This window comes from Nymphalis io, chromosome 20, assembly GCF_905147045.1.
Source record: "Nymphalis io chromosome 20, ilAglIoxx1.1, whole genome shotgun sequence".
NCBI classification, from domain to species: Eukaryota; Metazoa; Arthropoda; class Insecta; order Lepidoptera; family Nymphalidae; genus Nymphalis; species Nymphalis io.
The window spans coordinates 4,303,722-4,326,770 of record NC_065907.1 but is presented as its reverse complement, the minus strand read 5'-3'; the positions used below and the strand labels follow the sequence as shown (position 1 = coordinate 4,326,770).

At 35.0% G+C, this 23,049-nt stretch overlaps 2 protein-coding genes across 3 annotated transcripts in view; both read left to right on the top strand.

The window, feature by feature from the left end:
* The first annotated feature begins 9,660 nt into the window (after positions 1–9,660).
* LOC126776573 (spondin-2-like) lies at positions 9,661–16,764 on the top strand. 2 transcript variants are annotated; one of them, XM_050499200.1, is made up of 10 exons: positions 9,661–9,864; positions 10,316–10,500; positions 11,067–11,281; positions 12,011–12,208; positions 12,777–12,983; positions 13,830–14,090; positions 14,744–14,915; positions 15,571–15,625; positions 16,027–16,213; positions 16,509–16,764. In XM_050499200.1, the coding sequence occupies exons 1-10, from the start codon at positions 9,836–9,838 to the stop codon at positions 16,623–16,625; spliced, it is 1,626 nt and encodes a 541-aa protein (XP_050355157.1). In that variant the 5' UTR covers positions 9,661–9,835; the 3' UTR covers positions 16,626–16,764. The 2 variants fall into 2 exon arrangements, with proteins under 2 accessions (XP_050355157.1, XP_050355158.1); XM_050499201.1 differs by lacking the exon at positions 9,661–9,864 and having other exon boundaries at positions 10,316–10,496.
* Positions 16,765–16,954: 190 nt separating this feature from the next.
* LOC126776559 (DE-cadherin) overlaps positions 16,955–23,049 on the top strand; it is a 185,508-nt gene continuing 179,413 nt past the window's right edge. Inside the window, exon 1 of the mRNA XM_050499174.1 lies at positions 16,955–17,607. Coding sequence (XP_050355131.1) covers positions 17,526–17,607 — 82 coding nt within the window. The 5' untranslated portion in view covers positions 16,955–17,525. The remainder of the gene's footprint in view (positions 17,608–23,049) is intronic.

Here is a 23,049-nt window from a genome sequence, read left to right as displayed (position 1 = left end):
CTTACCATCAGGTAGAGTAGAGTCATTTGCCATCCCGGACATAAAAAAAAATAAAAAAAATTTGGGAAAACACGCCTCCATACTTTGCCCATCCCTATCGTGGCAATACGTCGCTCGCTTCACGTCTCTTTTCCTTATTTTTCCAAATGGTAGCGCAAATAAGAAATAACGGTCGTTCAGCGGTGCACAGCCCCACCATACCCACGCTGTTAGAGGTCGAGTTCTCTAACATCCGAGGACTCCACGCTAACCTCAATGCTGTCCACCACCATCTCGAGACAGCACGGCCAGCAATGTTGTTTCTCACAGAGACGCAAATACTCCGCCCTGCCGACACCAGCTACCTTAACTATCCCGGCTACATGCTTGAAGAATCTTTTAAAGCGAAAGCCGGAGTATGCTTGTTCGTCAGGGCGGATGTTTGTTGTCACCGATTGCGCTGCTTGGAGGACCCCTCCTTCTCCATGTTGGTGGTACGTGTGGACCTGGTTCGTCAGAGTCGAGTCTACGTGTGCCTCTACAGATCCCACAATGGTGACTTGGAGACAAGCCGATTATTCGACCATCTTAGTCGGGTGGCAGATGCTGCGCATGAGCAGTTTCCTAACGCGGAATTGGTGTTTTTGGGGGATTTTAATGCTCACCATGAATCATGGTGTAAATCCCTCAAAACTGACCATGCTGGAAGAACTGCTCATGCTTTTGCTCTCACACACGACTTGACCCAACTGGTTGATCAGCCCACCAGGATCCCAGACATTGATGGGCAAGCCCCTTCTCTACTGGATCTTCTGCTGACTTCTCACCCGGTGGAATATCAGGTTGTGGTTCAAGCTCCACTTGGTTCTTCGGATCACGGCCTTATCTCTACCAAAGTGCCACAGGCCAAGCTGCCGCCATCAGCGGTACGCAAACGTCGCGTTTGGCACTATAAGTCGGCAGATTGGGAAGGTATGCGCGATTACTATGCGTCAGTCCCTTGGAAGTAACGTTACTTCAGTGGGAATGACCCGACAGCTAATGCCGCTGCTGTTGCTGATGAGATCATGTTAGGAATGGAATACTACATTCCTAGCTCAGATCTCATCAATAGGGGTACGCGTAACCGTTGGTTCACTCGTGAATGTGCCGACGCTGTATCATCTAAGCAGGCGGCATATCGCGCGTGGATCAACGGCTGCATTAGCGGGGCATCTAACATTGACTCACTAAAAGCAAACTACAAAAAAAAAATCCAAGTCCTGTAGAAAGGCATACACGAGAGCGGATGCACAGCGCATTGTACAGATTGGTCATGACCTTATTACGCATCCTAGGGGCTCCCGTAGCTTCTGGCGTCTGACCAAGTCTGTGCAAAACAATTTCTGCCAACCTTCGCTGCCACCGCTCAGAAATCCGGACGGATCGCTAGCTCACAGTCCGCAGGAGAAAGCCGACCTCCTGGCTAAACTCTTTGCCGACAACTCTGTGATCGATGATTGTAGTGTGCAGCCACCAACAATACCTTCATGTGGCCACACGATGCCTGACAGTAAAATCAGGCAACGTGATGTGCGTGCGGAGCTGCAATCACTTGATATACGGAAAGCTAGCGGTCCCGATGGAATACCAGCCATTGTGCTGAAGAAGTGCGCGGCGGAGCTGTCTCCTGTGTTAACGCGCCTGTTCCGACTTTCTCTCTCTTCGGGATGTGTGCCGGAGGCTTGAAGAAGAGCTAATGTGCAAGCGGTTCCCAAAAAAGGGGATCGGTCTGACCCGGCAAATTATCGACCAATAGCTATCACCTCAGTACTGTGTAAGGTGATGGAACGGATTCTAAACAACCATCTGATCCATTACCTAGAAGATCACTGTCTAATTAATGATCGTCAGTACGGGTTTCGACCAAAACGGTCCACAGGTGATCTTCTAGCGTACGTAACACACCTCTGGGGTGAAGCTATCGACAAGCATGGAGAATCGTTGGCTGTCAGCCTCGATATCTCCAAGGCTTTCGACAGGGTCTGGCACAGAAGTCTTCTCTCCAAGCTACCGGCATATGGTCTGCCTGCTCAGCTATGCACCTGGATTGCCAGCTTCCTACACAAGCGTAGCCTTCGTGTTTTAGTAGATGGTTGCGCTTCACAACTCTATGTAGTGAATGCTGGGGTCCCCCAGGGATCTGTGCTATCTCCCACAATCTTTCTTTTGCATATCAATGATATGCTCTCTCTTGGGAACATACATTGCTATGCAGACGATAGTACAGTGCATGGTGGATACCACGGACGAGCAGTGGATGGGCGGGCGGAAACTGAGGAGAGGCGGGAGAATCTTGTCATTGAACTCGATAGGACGTTAGAGCTCATCGCCAAATGGGGTTCTGATAATCTTGTTGAGTTTAATGCCAAGAAAACACAGGTATGCGCTCTCACAGCGAAAAAGTCACCATTTTACCCTCACCCCTCCCTCTGTGGCATACCGCTGATGATACAAAGCAAAATCGCCATGCTGGGGATGGACGTTCGCTGCGACCTTAGTCCAAGGGATTACATCGAGGCTATTATAAAAACAGCTTCACGGAAACTCGGAGTTCTGAATAAGGTGCGGCGTTTTTTCACGCCACAACAACTGTGCCTGTTATACAAAACACAGGTACGGTCTTGCGTTGAATATTGCTCGCACCTTTGGGATGGCTCCGCTAAGTACCTACTGGAGGCCTTGGACCGGTTGCAGCGACGTGCAGTACGCATTATTGGCGACGTAAAGGTCACAAACACCCTTGAACCTTTACAATTGCGTCGCGAGACAGCAGCACTGAGCGCTTTCTATCGACTGTATCACGGCGAGTGCTCTGAGGAATTATTCTCTCTAATTCCTGCTTCCCCCTTCCTTCTTAAGTCCACGCGAGCTGGTTCTCGATGTCACCGCCTAACTGTGACATCAATTCCATCGCGCACAAAGAAATTTGGCAACTCCTTTCTTTGTCGCACTACCAAAAAATGGAATTCCTTACCAGCTCACATGTTCCCCTCCTCTTACAACCCGGGTTCCTTCAAACGAGGCGTGAAGAGGCATCTTGCGGGCCGGCAAGGCGGTGACGGCTAGTAACTATAATAAAAATTCCAAGTCCTGTAGAAAGGCATACACGAGAGCGGATGCACAGCGCATTGTACAGATTGGTCATGACCTTGTTTCGCATCCTAGGGGCTCCCGTAGCTTCTGGCGTCTGACCAAGTCTGTGCAAAACAATTTCTGCCAACCTTCGCTGCCACCGCTCAGAAATCCGGACGGATCGCTAGCTCACAGTCCGCAAGAGCAAGCTGATCTCCTGGCTAAACTCTTTGCCGACAATTCCGTCATCGATGATTGTAGTGCACTGCCACCTACAATACCTGCATGTGGCCATACGATGCCTGACATTAAAATCAGGCAACGTGATGTGCGTGCGGAGCTGCAATCACTTGATGTACGGAAAGCTAGCGGTCCCGATGGAATACCAGCCATAGTGCTGAAGAAGTGCGCAGCGGAGCTGTCTCCTGTGTTAACGCGCCTGTTCCAACTTTCTCTCTCTTCGGGAAGTGTGCCGGAGGCTTGGAGAAGAGCTAATGTGCAAGCGGTTCCCAAAAAAGGGGATCGGTCTGACCCGGCAAATTATCGGCCAATAGCTATCACCTCAGTACTTTGTAAGGTGATGGAACGGATTTTAAACAACCAACTGATCCATTACCTAGAAGATCACTGTCTAATTAATGATCGTCAGTACGGTTTTCGACCAAAACGGTCCACAGGTGATCTTCTAGCGTACGTAACACACCTCTGGGGTGAAGCTATCGACAAGCATGGAGAATCGTTGGCTGTCAGCCTCGATATCTCCAAGGCTTTCGACAGGGTCTGGCACAGAAGTCTTCTCTCCAAGCTACCGGCATATGGTCTGCCTGCTCAGCTATGCACCTGGATTGCCAGCTTCCTACACAAGCGTAGCCTTCGTGTTTTAGTAGATGGTTGCGCTTCACAATTCTATGTAGTGAATGCTGGGGTCCCCCAGGGATCTGTGCTATCTCCCACACTCTTTCTTTTGCATATCAATGATATGCTCTCCCTTGGGAACATACATTGCTATGCAGATGATAGTACAGTGCATGGTGGATACCACGGACGCGCAGTGGCTGGGCGGGCGGAAACTGAGGAGAGGCGGGAGAATCTTGTCATTGAACTCGATAGGACGTTAGATCTCATCGCCAAATGGGGCTCTGATAATCTTGTTGAGTTTAATGCCAAGAAAACACAGGTATGCGCTCTCACGGCGAAAAAGTCAACATTTTCCCCTCTTCCCTCCCTCTGTGGTACTCCGCTGGTGATGCAAAGCAAAATCGCCATGCTGGGGATTGACGTTCGCTGCGACCTTAGTCCAAGGGATTACATCGAGGCTGTTATAAAAACAGCTTCACGGAAACTCGGAGTTCTGAACAAGGTGCGGCGCTTTTTCACGCCACAACAACTGTGCCTGCTGTACAAAACACAGGTACGGTCTTGCGTGGAATATTGCTCGCACCTTTGGGATGGCTCCGCTAAGTACCTACTTGAGGCCTTGGACCGGTTGCAGCGACGTGCCGTACGCATTATTGGCGACGTAAAGGTCACAAACACCCTTGAACCTTTACAATTGCGTCGTGAGATAGCAGCACTGAGCGCTTTCTATCGACTGTATCACGGCGAGTGCTCTGAGGAATTATTCTCTCTAATTCCTGCTTCCCCCTTCCTTCTTAAGTCCACGCGGGCTGGTTCTCGATGTCACCGCCTAACTGTGACATCAATTCCATCGCGAACAAAGAAATTTGGCAACTCCTTTCTTTGTCGCACTTCCAAAAAATGGAATTCCTTACCAGCTCACGTATTCCCCTCCTCTTACAACCCGGGTTCCTTCAAACGAGGCGTGAAGAGGCATCTTGCGGGCCGGCAAGGCGAAGGCGGCTAGTGCAGAACGTTTTTCCCGTCTGTACTGGCCGTCGTCGCGTTTGGACTCTACTACCACTTACCATCAGGTGGAGTAGAGTCATTTGCCCTCCCGGCGATATAAAAAAAAAAAAAAAAAAAAAAAAAAACAGAACATTCTTCCCGACTGTACTGGCCGTCGTCGCGTTTGGACTCTACTGCCACTTACCATCAGGTGGAGTAGAATCATTTGCCATCCCGGATATATAAAAAAAAATCCATAGAACAAGCTCTGCTTAGTTCGGAATCAGATGGCCGTGTGTGATGTCCCAGGATATTATTATTATTATTGTTCGTTTCGTGCCTAGAAAAACCAGAGCAAAATAAAATGTTTGAGAAGCACGGGGTCATTATTGTGAGGTAACAGATTTAATTATTTTGTGACAGTTAACATCAAATACTAATTTAATTATATAGCGGCAGAAACTTTCTTAATGTTAAAGAAGCAGGAATATAACTAAAGATACTTAAGTAAATTCAAATCAAGTGTTTGGAATGGGGATCATTTTTGAAAGTTTGGTAATTATTATTTATAACATATAACCGAAGTACAGTTAACGTGAAGTGAAAGCGTCGACCAAAGAAAACCTCGAATCACCCTGATCAAGAAATAGGGCTGGCGCTGGATATAGTATTTGAGAAAGAGAAGCGAACACAGCACAGATATAGCGCATTGATTAATTGTGTGACAAATGGCTTATACTTTTCATATTGTCAATTTCTGTGAGCAGTGTGATCTATTACCTCCAGATGTGCCGTCTGATTGACTTTTATAAATTATAAATCACGCGTTTTAATCAATCACACTCACATACAATCATGCAAAGTGTACAGCTACTCATCCGGGTAAAAGAACTAGTTAGTGCATATAAAAAAACGTATTGAGAGACGTTGCTATTTTTTTTCTCATAATGACAACGATTTCTTTAAATGAGTTACTTAGGAAACATTGTTATTTTGTTAATAAATTTTATACCTATGTAGCGAGTATATTAGTTACAATATAATATGCTTAGAGTTAGTTATGTGTTATCTAATAGTTTCATTCTACATTGGTATAATTAATGTGCATCCTTACGATCTAGTGAGCTAGATTTTTAAATATAATAAACAAAACAAAAACTGGTGATTGCCCGGATTTTTAACCCAGTGATTTTCAATTAAGATTCACGTATTCTATTTCAGTCAATACATGGTGGATATAACACGTGGTCTCCTCATAATAAGGTTATTTCAGAATATCAGTTGTAGCCACGTTTCGACCATTTTAAATTCAATCACCAAATATCCAACCAATTTGTCCAATACTATGAAATTCCAACACAGAGCTAGATGAATATTATTTGTGTCTTTTGAACGTGTAATGGAGCGTGAATCTACTGAAATTAACTTCTCGAATACATTAAGAGAACCATAATTGCACGAATGAATATTTAATATGCTCCCATGTTCGTACTCTATCTCATATTGTAATCAGTTTGCTATAACCGATCTCGGATTTATATAGGCCCCATGGGCTATCACTCTGACGTAAGAGGAATGTGATATTTCATTTATTCATGCATTGTAGTGCTAATCAATAATTTATATTTGACTCACAAGGTTTAAGTGCGGAGTCCTAGTGATTAGCTTTTACATGTACAGATTCCAAATTCTAATCTAAGGTCAAGGTTTAATGACGTAATTTAGTGTAATGACATTATTTTCCGTCAAAAAATTCCTAACAGCATTGATTTATGAATCAAAGTTACAAGCCCTTGTAAGGATAATATTTTTTTCAGATTTTATTGTATAATTCCTAGGAAATAGAGCTGTGGTCTAGAATGTATGTATAGCTAATTCGAATCACAGGAGGAATAAATATAAACAAATTAAATTGGCGTGATAACATTGATGGACAAGAATTTGACTAATGTATTCATTATGGATTCGAAGAAAAAATAAAAATTAAATATTTTGAATGTCGGCGATGTTTTATCGGAATTTTGGAAGTAAATTAAAGTTGATATATTATATATTTAATAATTATTATTAGATAATTATTAGATAATTGAGTCGAACAGTGCGGTAATAAAGATACATTATTCAAGAACGGTTTGTAGGGCATTATATAGCAGAGCTATTAAGAAATCAATAGGGAATAAAATATATTATTATTCAATAACATTGGACGGAGTATATATTTTTAGTATTCGATTGTATTTTATCCCTAACACATATACAAGAGATATAATGTGTCTTACAACTTAATATGACATGATCAGCTAAGCAAGCAATCATATCGAAATAATAAACATTTATTATATGCCATAAAATACATGTAATGCTTCGTAAGATATCACAAAACACGTAGACAACGTGACGTCACCGGGGACATCTAATTTAATAAAGCCACTTCCTCGCCCTTGTCATTTTTGCCTATGTAGTGGATCTGACGCTCCAGGAATCGCTAAATTAAGTGATTCTAAGTTCTTAATCTTTGAAAAATTTTTTTTTTCAATCAATAATATCTTTTATTTTATTTCTATAGAATATATATTTTATTTCTGATTTGTGGCTTGTGTTAACTAAACTCGGTTATGTGCTGAGTTATCGACTAAATTTTAATGAATTTTTTAATTGAATTTAATCCAAGTCAAAACTAAATAAGGCGAACAGAAAAATGCTGTGTAATTGTACTAACGAAAACTGTGCTGTTATTTATTTTACTCCATATATATTTATTGATTTTATTTAATTATTAATTCTGTCAATAACAATAAATTTCGTTGTGTCACCTCTACAGGTCGGCCCGTAACGGCCATATTATTTTTCATTCTTTTCCATTTCAGCTCAAATTCCCTGTTAAGATAATAATTTGAGATTTCATATAATAAAGTCTTGCATCATCTGAAATAAAGTTTTATATTCCCATCTAACAATAATAATTCTAAGAATTCTATTTCTAGAGATACTGAAAAGGTCATCTAGAATATATATATAATACGTTATACCTAGTTTACCTTTTCAATATCAGACATGTTCGTCAAATAAAAATTACATTAAAATTAATTTGTTTATTACGAATAGATAACATAATTAAACATTAATGAAAATGGGTGTCCTTAATTAATTCTCTCACTACTCTCTCAAGGGTCCCAAAAATGTCTTCTTTTTTTATAGCTTTTAGCTTCCGAATTTTGTTACATTATAATTATCGTTGTAATTATTTTAACGACTTATGTCTAATGAAAATTATTATGTAGCTTTAGATGGAATCCCGATTAAACGATAACATTTAGAGCAGGCAATCCTAATAGTAGTAATGATTTCTTCGTGTTTAAGATTTCGCTGCAGATCATAATATCATGTCTTGATCCCAGTTGGGGCCAATAAAAGTCACTGGGTTTTTCCGGTAAGAAAGTGTCGGTAACAATCTGGAGATGAAAGTCAACAGTTGCTGTTCTCTCTAACAAAGTTAACACGTTTTAATAACATACAAATATAAATGTACAATGGTGACAATAAAATAACGTTTAATAAACCAATATTTTTAAGGCAACTAAATTATATATATATTGAGATTTAGGTTAAAACTATCAACCAAAGTCGCTAAAACTGATTGAGACACTATTCACATCGACTGTTTTATAAAATTATTATGTAAAGATAACATATAAATGCGAAAGAAATGAAAAATAAATTTAGTTTGAAAGTCGAATTAAGGCACGATAAAGGTATTCTTTTTATAGCGTAAAGTTTATAAAACTGGCTGACTATACCAAGAGTTCAAGTTTTATAAGCATATTTTAATGTTATGTATATTTTAAGACTGATACATTAGGAAAAATTAAAATATACTTTATTCAAGGTTTTTAGAAGCGCCTACCTATTACCTACTTGGACTAATTTTATACTGTCATTTTAAAGCATCTTTTTTTTTGTTATTAGACGCTATTGACGATGACGAGCTTCAGTGATATCAACAAAAATAGTATTACCTAAGAGTAAAACAAATATGTTAGAAACGTTTTAATTAAATTTTCAAATAATGACGACGGTCGAATTTCAACTATTGAGCGAAGTTTAGTTTAATTAAAAACGTCAATCCAAAACACCTGCACTGCTTATGAATGTATACACCGAGAAGAACCGTTAAAAAAAATAACTAGTTTCCTCTGTTTTACTAATTAAGATACATTTGAGTACATATTAGTTCATAAACTTAACTTGTTTTGTCATAAAAATCAACTATTATACTTAGTATCTTTTGCACCGTCTCTATAATCATGTATAGAAAAATATAATGTCAATTAATATTTTTAATATAGCTATAAATTCATTAATTAATAAATTAAAAAGCGTATCTTATCTAATATTATAATTGTAAAAATGAGTTTGTTTTTTACACATTCACGACTTTATTAAGCCGAACATCATGAAAATTTCCATACATGTTGTCAAGGCTACAGAAAAAGAATACAGAAAAAGGACATAGTATCTAACACCTACACGCGGACGAAGCCACGGGCGTAAAATAGTAGAAAAACTTAGCCTTAGGAAAGATGTATTGACTTTTCGAAGCCGGAAACTTGGTTTTATAAGTTTATCTTTAATATCCTCCTCATGTGAAAAGTCTCTAATTCTTTTCTAGAGCAAACCAAGTTGGCACCCATCCAAGCGGACGTTCCTTCGTATTCGACGAACACTGTTAGTTGACGCTGGGTTAACCTAATAGATTCCCTACGAATTCAATTTGCACATCGAATAATTTATATTTTAACGAAACTTGCTCGTTTTAATAGGATATGTAATAATTTTCGCCCGTGATAATTATGGGATACGAAAGTGTACAGTACTCTTTGTTTTGTTTGTGAATAGAATGAAATTATTCTTTGGATTGTTTACAATGTACGTATAATTTTAACTTTGTTTAACAGTTTTTTATTATTTTATTTATCACTGTCATTGTGTGTGCTTATATAAATATCACAATATGAGGGTTTTAAACTACAAACAGTTAAATACATGCAATGAGTAAGAAAATTAACTTGGTCTATTGTGTAAGTAATACAAGTGCTACATTAATTTAATTTTATTGTTAATCTGCTCGCATATCCTAATTAAAAATCTAAAACTATTGTAGTGAATACACCTTCCAACAACTAATTTAGATATAAGTAAAATAAATAGTTATATTTTTTAATTTTGCAATATTGCCTTTACTATTTAAATAGGCGCACTCTAGTATTCTTTTTTTTAAACAATGAAACATTTCTTTAACTATTTCTTATAGATATTCATGATTATAAGGTAATTTGGTAAATATATCAAATTAAATTAACAATTTTGTTGTTGTCAGGTACATCAAACTTCTGTTATTATTAATTATACCAACTTTAACATCCGGTCAGCCCGGAAAATGTGATCAAACTCCCCCACAAGCTACGGTACTTACGCCAAGTGAAAATAAAGGCATTTATAGAATGACGATTGACATGAAGAGCAAAAATCAAAATATCTACCGACCTGATCAGACCTATGTTTGTAAGATTTTAGTAAGCTATAGTTTTACAAGCTATACATCATCATCATTGGTAATATAAAAAAAAAGTGTTGCTGCTATTTCTGCAGTAATAAATAATAACAATATTCTCTGATAAAAACCTTTATCATCATTTGACAAATCATCAAATATTCGACCAATATTTACTCATTTAATTTAACTCTTGTATACTACAAGTATACAAGAGTTAAATTAAATGTATATATAATTTACTTAATTTACTGGTGGTAGGGCTTTGTGCAAGCTCGTCTGGGTAGGTACCACCCACTCATCAGATATTCTACCGCAAAACAGCAATACTTGATATTGTTGTGTTCCGGTTTGAAGGGTGAGTGAGCCAGTGTAATTACAGGCACAAGGGACATAAAATCTTAGTTCCCAAGGTTGGTGGCGCATTGGATATGTAAGCGATGGTTGACATTTCTTACAATGCCAATGTCTAAGAGCGTTGGTGACCACTTACCATCAGGTGGCCCATATGCTCGTCCGCCTTCCTTTTCTATAAAAAAAAAAATTACTGTTGTAAATTTAAAAAATCATTTTTCAGTGATAGTCACTTCAAGTGATCCGAAAAGACCATTTAAATGGTTCATGATCACGGTTGAGGATCCAGAGGTAGACAACAGTAGCTACGAGTTTGATCATAGATCAGTTGACGTAGGTAGCCTTAAGACCTTAGACACAAACAGACAGTCGAGATACAGTGAGCGATGTTACAACTCCGTAGAGAATACTGACAACACGGACAAATATAGAGTCGAGGTAACTTTGAGAATCTTCTATGTAAGTAAGTAACAATTAAGCCTTTAAATGGCTTCCTCGCTTCACCTCACCTCACCTAAGAGAAAGTTTGGGGCTTATTCCTCTTCCAATGCGGGTTGGTGGAAATGTGCGGCAGAATTATATCCGATATACGCCTGTTTTTTCAAAATTTCTCGCACCGTCGATCACTAGATGAGCATATGAAATCTAATTGATACCTCATTACCCGAATTTTAACCAGCAATATTCACATAAGATGCACATGTTTTAGCCTCTAGGCTAAATCGGCTTTTAATATTCTATGTTACTTCTACTATATTATATATTACTTCATAAATTATACAAGTATAAGATAAAAATAAAATGTGTACTGGGGCCGAATTCTACTAATCTATATCGATTACGATACGTTCCCGATTAAGTTCCGATCCAACTCTGAATTATGTATTATATATATTTATTCAAATCGAAACCGAACCGATAATATGTTAATATATACCTTTATGTCAAAATCCAATTTAATTGTTAACTTTTATGGCGATATTCGATAATTAAATTAATGAATAGAAAAACGGATAAATGGCAACGATCACGCTTCGATTCGATTTCGATAATGTGACAATTTGTTAGTAGAATTAGACTTGCTGACCCTAAACTTGCTTTGTGTATTGTGTTGCTGTTATCGATATTATATACATAAACCATTTTTTTTAATCAATTATACCTTAGATTCATTGGGTGTCACCGAAACAAAGCGATAAGAAGCAAAGAGTAAGACTTCGCGCAATGGTTGCGGAAAATTCTGAAGTTTGGTATGCGGGGGAGTACTTAACAATTGAGTTGGGAAAGGATACAACGAAACCCTTAGACAGTCCCCCTTTCCTACCAGTTGATTCTTGTAATTTATGCAGTGAGGCTCGATATGAGGTTAAGTTTTTATAAATATATTAATGTAATTTATAAGTCTAATTGTAACATACAACATTATTGTAAGATTTCATTAACGTAATTTATTGAGGAGTTATAGTAATATTTTTAGGTGATGTTAAAAATAATAATAATAATAATATCCTGGGATATTATTCAAACACGTCTATCTGATCCCAAATTAAGCAGAGCTTGTATTATGGAAACCAGTCAACTGATATACTACATATACTACTTTTCTTTTGTAAATACATACTTATATAGATAATTACACCCAGACTCAGGACAAACAGGCATGTTCATGCACACAAATGTCTGTCCTGGGTGGGAATCGAACCTACAACCTACGGCGTAAAAGGCAAGTATCTATCAACCACGCCAATCGGCCCGTCAAAATTAATTATTTATTAATATGACCTGTATAAAAAACGGATCGGTTTAAAAAAAAAACTATTTTAAAAATATAAATTAAGTCCTTATCCTATAAACAATATGCCGTAAAATCAGATACAAATAAACAAAAATTCATAAAATAAACAGATACAACACAATATATAGCTTGTTTCAGGTTATTTTTAAAGGGCGCTGGTCAAGAATGTCACATCCAAGAAATTACCCCATTAAGCCTGATAATAATGGTTATAGTCACTTAGTGGGCGCCTCACACAGTTTTAAATATATTCTGTGGCAAGAAGGTGATAAAGCAAGCCCTGGCTTAAAGAAATTGGCTGAGCAACGTGATATATCTGTAATTGAAAGAGAAATTATAAATGCGGTAAGTTTTTATACATCGTTAATTTTATGTAATAACCCACTTCAAAATGAAGGAGGTTATCTATTCGTATTGTTTATCTGTTGATCATTGGTCACATATAAGAACTTTCAAATCACTAATCAGAACGATCACTAATAAGTTTTTATTAATGATCGAAGCTGTTGATTATTATTATTTGATTAAGATATATTTTTTTGCTATTCGATCGGCTGTATCTTAAAAGTCTCATTAAAATTTTAAAAAAAATCTGTAACTGATTATAAATTGTTGTTATGTGTAGGTAATTTTTTAATGACAGATTTACTAAATAGCAGAAACTCACCACTTTCCAATTATTTTAGTTTTGTTTTTATATATCTTTTTTTTTATATTACAATCAGTGATAACGGCAAAAGTATACCTACCTATATATATATAAGTATAAATATCAGCGTAAGTTCTGTAATGTTTAATGAAATTATATAAGCAGTAATAATTAATTTACTGGTGGTAGGGCTTTGTGCAAGCTCGTCTGGGTAGGTACCACCCACTCATCAGATATTCTACCGCAAAACAGCAGTACTTGATATTGTTGTGTTCCGGTTTGAAGGGTGAGTGAGCTAGTGTAATTACAGGCACAAGGGACATAAAATCTTAGTTCCCAAGGTTGGTGGCGCATTGGATATGTAAGCGATGGTTGAAATTTCTTACAATGCCAATGTCTAAGGGCGTTGGTGATCACATACTATCAGGTGGCCCAGATGCTCGTCCGCCTTCCTATTCTATAAAAAAAAAAATCAGCGTAAGTTCTGTAATGTTTAATGAAATTATATAAGCAGTAATAATTATTTAGTAATCATCTTTTAGATGTCAGATCCAAACGGAACACGGACACTCATTAGGGGGAAGCGTCGTGATCATCCTTACATGTTCGAACCGTCTCATTCCCTCTTCAGAGTGGATCGAATACACCATTTGTTCTCAGTAGTCATCGCAATGAAACCTTCTCCAGATTGGTTCTTAGGAGTCACAAGGTTCGAACTATGTACAGAATTCGGTTGGCTGGAAAATCATGAATTGCCTTTATATCCTTGGGACGCTGGCACTATGGATGGTATATCATACGAGGTACATATACATTCTCATTAAGATATTTATAACTATAATATTAGATAAAATAACGCAAAATTATACACATTTGAAAGTCCATAATTTTGTAACAAACCCATAACCCAGAACATTCACTTAACACTTAATAATCCATATAGTGCAATATTTAAATTACTCATTTTCTAAAGAACTCTCTAATTAAATCTAATCTAAGCTCTTATAAAATGACGAATGTAATCATCTATTTTATATCTAGCTTTATTATCAAGTAAATGACTGTATATTATTGAGAACAGGGTTATTAATAATTCAAGCTGTGCTAGATTATGCATACGGTAACACGAAACAGATAATGTATTTCTGCGGTCCACTAACATAACTCACTGTACGTTATAACTGCACGTTAATATACAAAATACGACTAAATTAGTAAGTCTTTTACCTAACAGACTGTGATTATTTATTGTTGCTATTGTTTTAAAAAAGATAAATATAAATAACTATAATAGTAAAGCAACGGTGATTGCTAGTGTGTGAGTGAAACAAAAATCGTAATGGAATAACATTCCGTTCAACCGCTTTAGAATACTAAATATCGTGGATATATTATGTTTGCCTCGGATCCAGTTCCCTTATTAATTCCCCGCATTTATATTGAAATTCACTCTCAGTCGGCGACGTCATCAACTCAGCCCGTCGATACTGTCGATCGTGTCGCAGTGGGCTCATTTGACAAGGAGTCCCCATTTTATCAGATGAACCTAAACGATTTAAAGCCTTTCGCCCACCTCCAAGTGAGAAGGCTCGATGTTTATCCGTTAGTTGGAGATGATTGCGAAGAAGGTGAGTACGACTTATTTTGCTATTTAGGTTTTAAAGTATATATTTTTATTGATTGAATATTGAAAATTCTTATGTTGTTGATAAAGTTTCTTCTAATTTAGTGTCGTTAATACAATCAATATAATAATAATTACCCAATGTTTTATTATAGAAATTCAGACCTACTTGTAAAAACAAAATTGATATAAAACTTTAAAGACTTGAGTATAAATAACGAATGTTTTTAACGTCAAATGTTTCATTTTCATTCAATTCAGTGGTAGCTCAAGAAACTGAAGTTTTAAGTTAAAAGCAATTGAAAACTATTTATCTGCCCCATTCGCAATTTGGTGTACTAAATTTTATATTCTTCTAAATGAAGAAATAGTATGTGTAGTATAATATCTTTATATTCTAAAATTATTATTACTAATTATCATAACATTAACATTATTTTGATAAAAAACCAAATGATAGAATTAATAATTTGTTTTTGAATTTAGTTCTTAAAATAAGGATAAGAAATTCAATATTATTCAAAAACGTCAATAAACGAGATTTCTATAAAGAATATTTTATTAAAGGACCAACTTAATACATTGTTAGATTATATCATCATCAAAGCTTTTACACTGGTAGATTAAATCCATAGATTAAAAAGTATTTTTTTCCAAAGGTACCAATGAGCACGAGGTTTCCCAAGAACAAGAGGGGAGATCTGAAAATGTTGAGTAAGTATTACATTTATTCATCAGTTTTATCCTTGGATCCAATCTGGATTAACCATAAAAAATACCTATTCATTTAATACAGGAGAAACATTTACAAATGTTTCTGAAATCGTGAGTCGATTACTTTTGTTCATGACGATTCTTTTATTTACTAAAGTTTTGGAACGTTATTTCCATCCGTCTCGTTTAATAACTATTTTATATCTCAACTATGGCTGAAAGATTGTCAGTCCGAGTCTAATTGTCAGGTAAAAACGGATAACAAAAAAAAATGCTTAAGCTCTTTTTAATTAAAACAACAATTACAAGTGGAATTAACTTTCTCTTATAAAGTAAATTAATCTCTTATTAAGTAAAAATGTATTGCTATATTCATAAATATATTATTTTTGGAAAAACAGGGAAGTAATCGAAGAACCACTTATTCAAGCAATAAAGCAAGACCTAAGTTTACAGCAGGATAATTGTGCTCTCAGTGAATGGAGCGAGTGGTCAAAATGTGCGCCAGACTCCGGTTCTTGTGGTATAGGCACACAGCTTCGTAGTCGATACAGGAATGATAGAAAAGTTTACTTCGAAACATACCAAGTTAGTAAATAAAGTGTTAAATGGGTTGAGGAAAACAAAATGTCAATTATTGGGGAAGAAAGGTTAAAAGCGAAACTGTGTCTGTATTAAGAGTTATAAAAAGCTATTTCGTGTAAGAGTTAGTACTTTAGAGCAAACAAAAAAAATTGTGAGTCAGTAGTTTAAATATTAAAAAGATACAATTTATTTAATTAAAATATATCATTATGACACGACAAAAACTTATAAAACATACTTATAAATAATAGTTTCAAAATATATTTTACATTCAAATTACTTTAAATACTTTTTTCAGGATCAAGAAGTATTTCAAGAGGGCTATAAATCACAAGCGAATATAGCGGCAAATTGTCGACGAGATCAAGATGGCGCTCTTATAGAGTCGCAAAATTGTTTTGTAGATTGCACGTGACATATTCAATGAAAATTGATTATAAAATCAATTTATTAGGCATATTAATTGATCTGCGTAAATTTTTTGGTAATTAAAAATTAAATTTCGTTTTTATGATAAAATAACATGATCCAAGATTATATGTATAATTATTATTATCTAAGTACATTATGTACCTATGTATTTTATTATTATATTCAAGTAAATAAAAATACATTCAATAAATGTTTGTACTAATTAAATTATTTTAATTCAATTTAATCTTTAGCTGCATAAATACAAACCGGGTTGTGCTAATCCAGAAGAAATCTTGTCTTTTAGTTTTTGCGCGAAAAAAAGCCGGTTTCTAAGTTGTACTGGTAAGTACGGAGGACGCGCAGAGTCAACTTTGTGGAGTAGTCGGGTATGAACATAGAAGCGGATGGCGCATGCTCCGGATGTTAAGGCCCGCCTCGCGCGCGATCGCAACTTGTTGATTGTTCGCTCACTTCACGCCAGTCTGCCGCGAACGATGCGTCGGGCGGTCGTGTTTTGCGTCTCGCCCGTTATCGCCCTGAACTTCGGAATTGTTTTACGAAAATATGTAAAGTTTCTAAACATAAACTTGTGCAGAACTGCCGTGACTAACGCACTACGTAGTGCTTAATTACTTAAGATTGAACTAAATTAGTAGTTTTAAGTTTTTGAAACTTAATAGGCTTACTCGTTTTACCTGCATGCTTCGTCCCACGAGTCGTGCGAAGCGGTTACCTTTATCGGATAAACGAACATTTTTCAAATGGATGTGCGTTTGTATTCTGTGATAGTGTGCGTGATTAGTGTGAATACAAGACAACTTCGTGTGTGCCTGTTTGCTCCTTGTGACAAGTTTTTACAGCAGTGACGTGCTCAAAATAGTAATAATATTGAATTGAGAAAATGGTACGCGGGGTAAAGAGGGGCTTCCTTGCCGCGCTGTTGATCGGCTCGCTTGCGGTGGCGTCGACGCAGTATACGAAAGGTAGGTAGGCAAAAACACCTTTCTTACCTGTGCCTGCGCAACTAAGGCGAGCCTGTCGCCTGCGCTTTGTTCTATCGCCTATTGTTTGCTTCTCGGAAACTAGAAATTTTTGAACCATTCACTAAGGGTGACGTCATATTCAAGATACGAATCAATTGTGTGTGTAACTATCTGTCATAATTAATTTGCATATTATATATATATATATATATATATATATATATATATATATATATATATATATATATATATATCTTAAATACAATGTATTTGTTATTAATCCTTTTTTAATTTAGCTAAAAACAATCAAGATACAGCACAGCACAGATAAACATAAACAATTTAGACTTTTTCGTAATTAATAATCCTTGTAATGTATCAAATACACCTGTATGAAGACATACGTATTTTCTGTAGAAAACATAATATAACTTCTATTATTTTAGATCGCTTACAGTTTATCAGTCAATTATAGTTCGTAATACTTACATGATAAGAGTCCTATTGAATTTATTATTTTCCATACTCATTATACTTGCTTTGTGGAAACAAAGGCTCATAGTAATAATAAACACTTACCTTGTAATTCAGATGAGATCAGTTAATGATTTTCATGCTTTTTTTTCTTGTTTGTCTTTAACTAACCTTATTCGTGCAAATACATATGTTAAGAAATGAAAGTTATGTAATTTATATAAGTATTATATATTAGTGCCTCGTATACATCCTACATTTATATGATTACATTTAGAACCGAATTAAAAGTATTCATTTATCGCCTTAAAGTTTACATTTAAAATTTATAAAAAAATATAACGCGCCAAAACGTGTGATTTGGGTTCAGGTAATTTTGCGCAAATACTTTTTGGTGTTATGTATTTTTAATTAAAATAAAGGCAATAAAAATAGTTTTCATTTTAAAACAAAGAAAGCCGTTCTGGATAACATATAAAAAATAAAAAGTAAGTGATATTGTTTAGTTTGTTTTATTTCATTAATTAAAAAAAAGTTAATTCAAATCAACGCGATTTAATTGTGTTATAATATATGTTTAGATATTGTAGATAACGAGAAGACCTTTCTATCCGCAATTTATCTATTATTAATAAACAAGACACACTTTATTCAAATACTGCTTATTTGATTTGTAACAAAACATACAATTTAATTAATCGTGACTCAATGAGTAAAATATTTTTGCTTACATAAAATCTTTTGACGTCATTAATATAGATATTATATTTTATTGTTCGATGTTTGTATGACGTATTTGAAAATGCGGTGTAATTATTATTTAGTGTGATTACACCGCTCAATATGTGGATATAAAAGAAATAGTCTGTTTCAGACCAATTGCAAACAATATTATTGATTAATAATATAATAGGTAATACACGCGAAATAATCTCATGATTGCGTGTTTATTTTACTGTAATCTTTGACGACTTCCGGTGGCCAATAACCTCTTACAATGTAATTAAAAAGGCCGCATATTTGTATATCAATTATATGCCTTTCGCGAAATGACCACACATGTGAACCTTTACACATACACCTTTTAAGAACTTTATGTAAAAGTATATTGATGTGTTTTAAATAAATTGTGACGTCATTGAACCACTTATCCAATCCATGGAAAGTCGGTGTGAATAACGGAAATAGAAAAAGTAGCATGTTTCCTCAATGTCTTACGGTCGTCAATAGTTATTTGATTACTCATACTGAGAAACTCAAAAACTGTTATCTTACCAAGAATACTTCTTATAATCATTATCAGAAAGGAATTAAGATAATGACAAATCTAACTAACGAAAAACATAAATTCAACTAACTATGTTAAATTTACTTTAACATAGTTTGGTTAGATCAAAGTTAACCCAGAATATTCTTATCAGAAATTCGAATCTACAATAACAACATTTAAAATATTCTTGTGCAAATCGGCATCGAGTTCGTTAATACAAATTCCTTCACAATGTCTTATAAGATTTTGTTGAGTTAACGATAATTTCTGAACGAAACATATTATGTTATAACCTTTGTCGTATGTTGTTGTTTATTTTATATTTAATTGCAACTCAAATTGTTATAAGTATAGTTTATCTTCTGAGTTCGATAATTTTTCCCGAAGGTAGTATCCTATGTGTATTTTAACAAATTATAGTATTATATTTTTGTTGTACATTGCGATTATGTTGTATTGTAAAAGTACTTGCGGAGAATAAAAAAGAAACTATATTTATATTTCCAAGTTCGTGTGTATTAATTAAACTTTAACGACAATAAGAAATGATTACAATTAATGTTAAATAATAAATAAAGTCACAATTAAAGTTTCCTTGTCGAAAAATAAAATAAAAATGTCGCCTGGACGTGTTTTTTAAAGTAATTATTATTCAAATTAACCATTATGACTACATAATAAAACATGGTCCCTCCACATATGTCAACCCTTATCGTGTTACATGTAGGCGTGACATTAACTTTTTTGCTCGTAGCATGCCGGGCGCCTACTCATCCCGACGAGTGCCAGACTTAAATTATTTCAAGTATAAAATCTTAGTTTCTTACCTAAGAAATAAAAGTACATTATCAAAATGTATATATTTAAAAAAATCTAAATATTCATTATCATTACACAGTAATTAATAAATATAAAGCTACCACCGGTTCGGAATGTAGATTCTACCGGAAATAACCGGCAAGAAATTTGGTTATTACTGTTTTCAAGTTGACTCTCAATATATTTCAATCGTCATATTATATCGATTATATCAAAATGAACCGTCATAAAATCCAATATATTATATTTATTGAGATACTTACTATTATCATTAATTCGAAAATTTGTTTTTATTTTTGTAAAAAGAAATCTTTTCACGTACCGACAGATTGGCTTGCTATTTTTCACAGATAACTTATGAATTTCTCATAAGAAACTTTTTATTCAGGAAAATGTATCATAAATAAAAGTAGTTATGTAAATGGTACTATTGCTATGTAAAGTTCTTAATTAATGTTGTAACAGTAATATAACTTTGACAGACTGCTGTAGAAAGTACAATAATAATAGTTTCAAGTTGATTATCCCACACTGTTTACTGTTGCCAACATTTTCTTTTTTATAGAACTGGTAATCTAAGAAATATGTGTGTGGGTCATTCACTACTAATTTGAAACTGCTCCATACAACACTGTCCCTTGTATATTTTTGTGACCGAAGCGATGCAAATCTAACTATATTCGTAAAGCCTTCACTTTTTCCTCTTATTTTGTGAGTTATGAACGATTTTGTGTAAATTCGTGACAGAAACTGGGACTGTTTTATCATCCAGAGGATTAAATAATTGTTTTATGTAACGAATTAAAATCTTTACACGATATATTGTGGAGCAATGTTATATCAGAATTTTAGCACCTTATGCTCACGGCAATTCACTTTAACGAATTTTGTTTCCTTTTTTTTTAATTCTTTAGCTCGCATTCGCCGCTTTCTTTTTCTTTTCTTTTTTTAAGTTTGTATTTAGGTCGGTGGTACCGTAGCAATTCGTGACTGTTAAATTTATTTCCTTCTTCCTCTTATTTAAGCCTTCATTTTGTTCAGCATCGTGAAGCGTAACACTTCAAAAATGAGTATATTTTGAATTGTAGAAACTAAACAAAATAATTTGCTTACCATAGTCGTCAGTCAAAAAAGTCACCCGAAGCGCAGAACAGTTTCTTGGGCCACAAAATAACAGGAGATTGTGCCAAGAGGACTTATGTTTACATCGAAAGTTTACAACCGTCAAAGCGGTTAAATATTATTTTAATTAAAGAAATATGCGATAAGGTACTAGCTGAATAATTGTTGTATGAGATTTGATGATTTAATCACTCAAAACGAGAGAAAATCTACTTATAACGGGACAGTTGTAATTAGCGATTGGATGACTAAAACACGTAGCGTTTCCAATGAATGAAATGATGCCTTTCCCGCTTTGCATTGCATCCCAACAAACTGTCCGACCGTCTGTTTTCCGCTTCACGGTACAATCGATCACATCAACATAACAGATACACATTTTTTTTTTTTTTTCAGTTATATTCATAAATTTTAAGAAAAAAATTCAAGTGCAATGTAACGTATATAAATATACACATTTAAATTATAAATATTCTGTATTAATTATGCATACTGTATTCTAGTGACGCTTGTAAGTTTTAAAACTCATTCAATCATTGTCGCAAGATTTATCAATCTGAGAATGAGACACGATATATATCTAATTTTAGATGTTTGAATGTCTTTAATTGAGTATAACATTTCGTTATTATATGAGCTATGGCGTGCCAGGAATACGTAGCATATTATCGTTATATTATCGTTTTTGATAAATAAATCTAGTCATAATAATACTAATTATTTATTTAAAATTAACCTTGGACGTGCCACCTTATTTGCTTACATAGGGGCTTCTATATCCCCAACTCATAACAAATATTTAGATAAGTTTCTCGAATTATTGTAGGGGTATGGGTATCCTTGTGGGAGTCATTGGGCAAAACGTTTATAATTATGTAGGTATGAAAAGTTTTAATTGATTGTAGTTATGTTATAGACCAATCGTTTTAATGTCTGGTCCCCAAAGAACGTAGAAATTAATAGTACTAAATAGCGGGCATTATAGCTTCATTACCACAATGTTAATTCAAAATCTCAATAACGATATCGTTAGCATAAAAAGTTAAACATTTTAGTAGAACATCTTTTGTTTTACGGACGGTACTTGGTGTAATGGAGTTTTTATTACGGAGGTTTAACTTGAAACAATTTAATATTTTTTATAGAAATAACTTTTTTGTATAAAATATGTTGAGAATATAAATTAGTTGAAGTATATTTTACGTTAACCCGAAATGGCCCAGTTGCTGGAATAAGAATTGTAAAGATTGCGATTTAAACCCTGGCAAGCACTACTGAATTTTCATGTTCTTTTGTGTTTATAAATTTATCTCGACGGCATCACGAGGATGCTGTGGTGTATCAAAGTCTGCTACTGAATCTTTATGCGGTTTTCATTATAAAAAAAAAAACAATTTTAATTCCAATGGCGTAATTCATTTGTCGATTATCATACAGTTCCAGGATATTTATTTAAAACACGTAACTATGCGTCTAAACTAACAGTTATATCATTAGTAAGATAAATAATAATTGACGATAAAATCCTGAAAATTATTACGATCTACGAAACAAAGACACGATGCACGACAATAAGCTTTTAATTTTTAATAATAAAAACTTTCTCGTGTTATAAAATTATTTCTCAAATGAATACCTAATTAAGGGAATGATGAGAATTTAATACCAAAACTTATAAAAAAAATAAATCAATCAATCAATCAATCAAATATTTCTTAATTCAAATCGGTTCATTAGGCCACTTTGAAATCGTCATG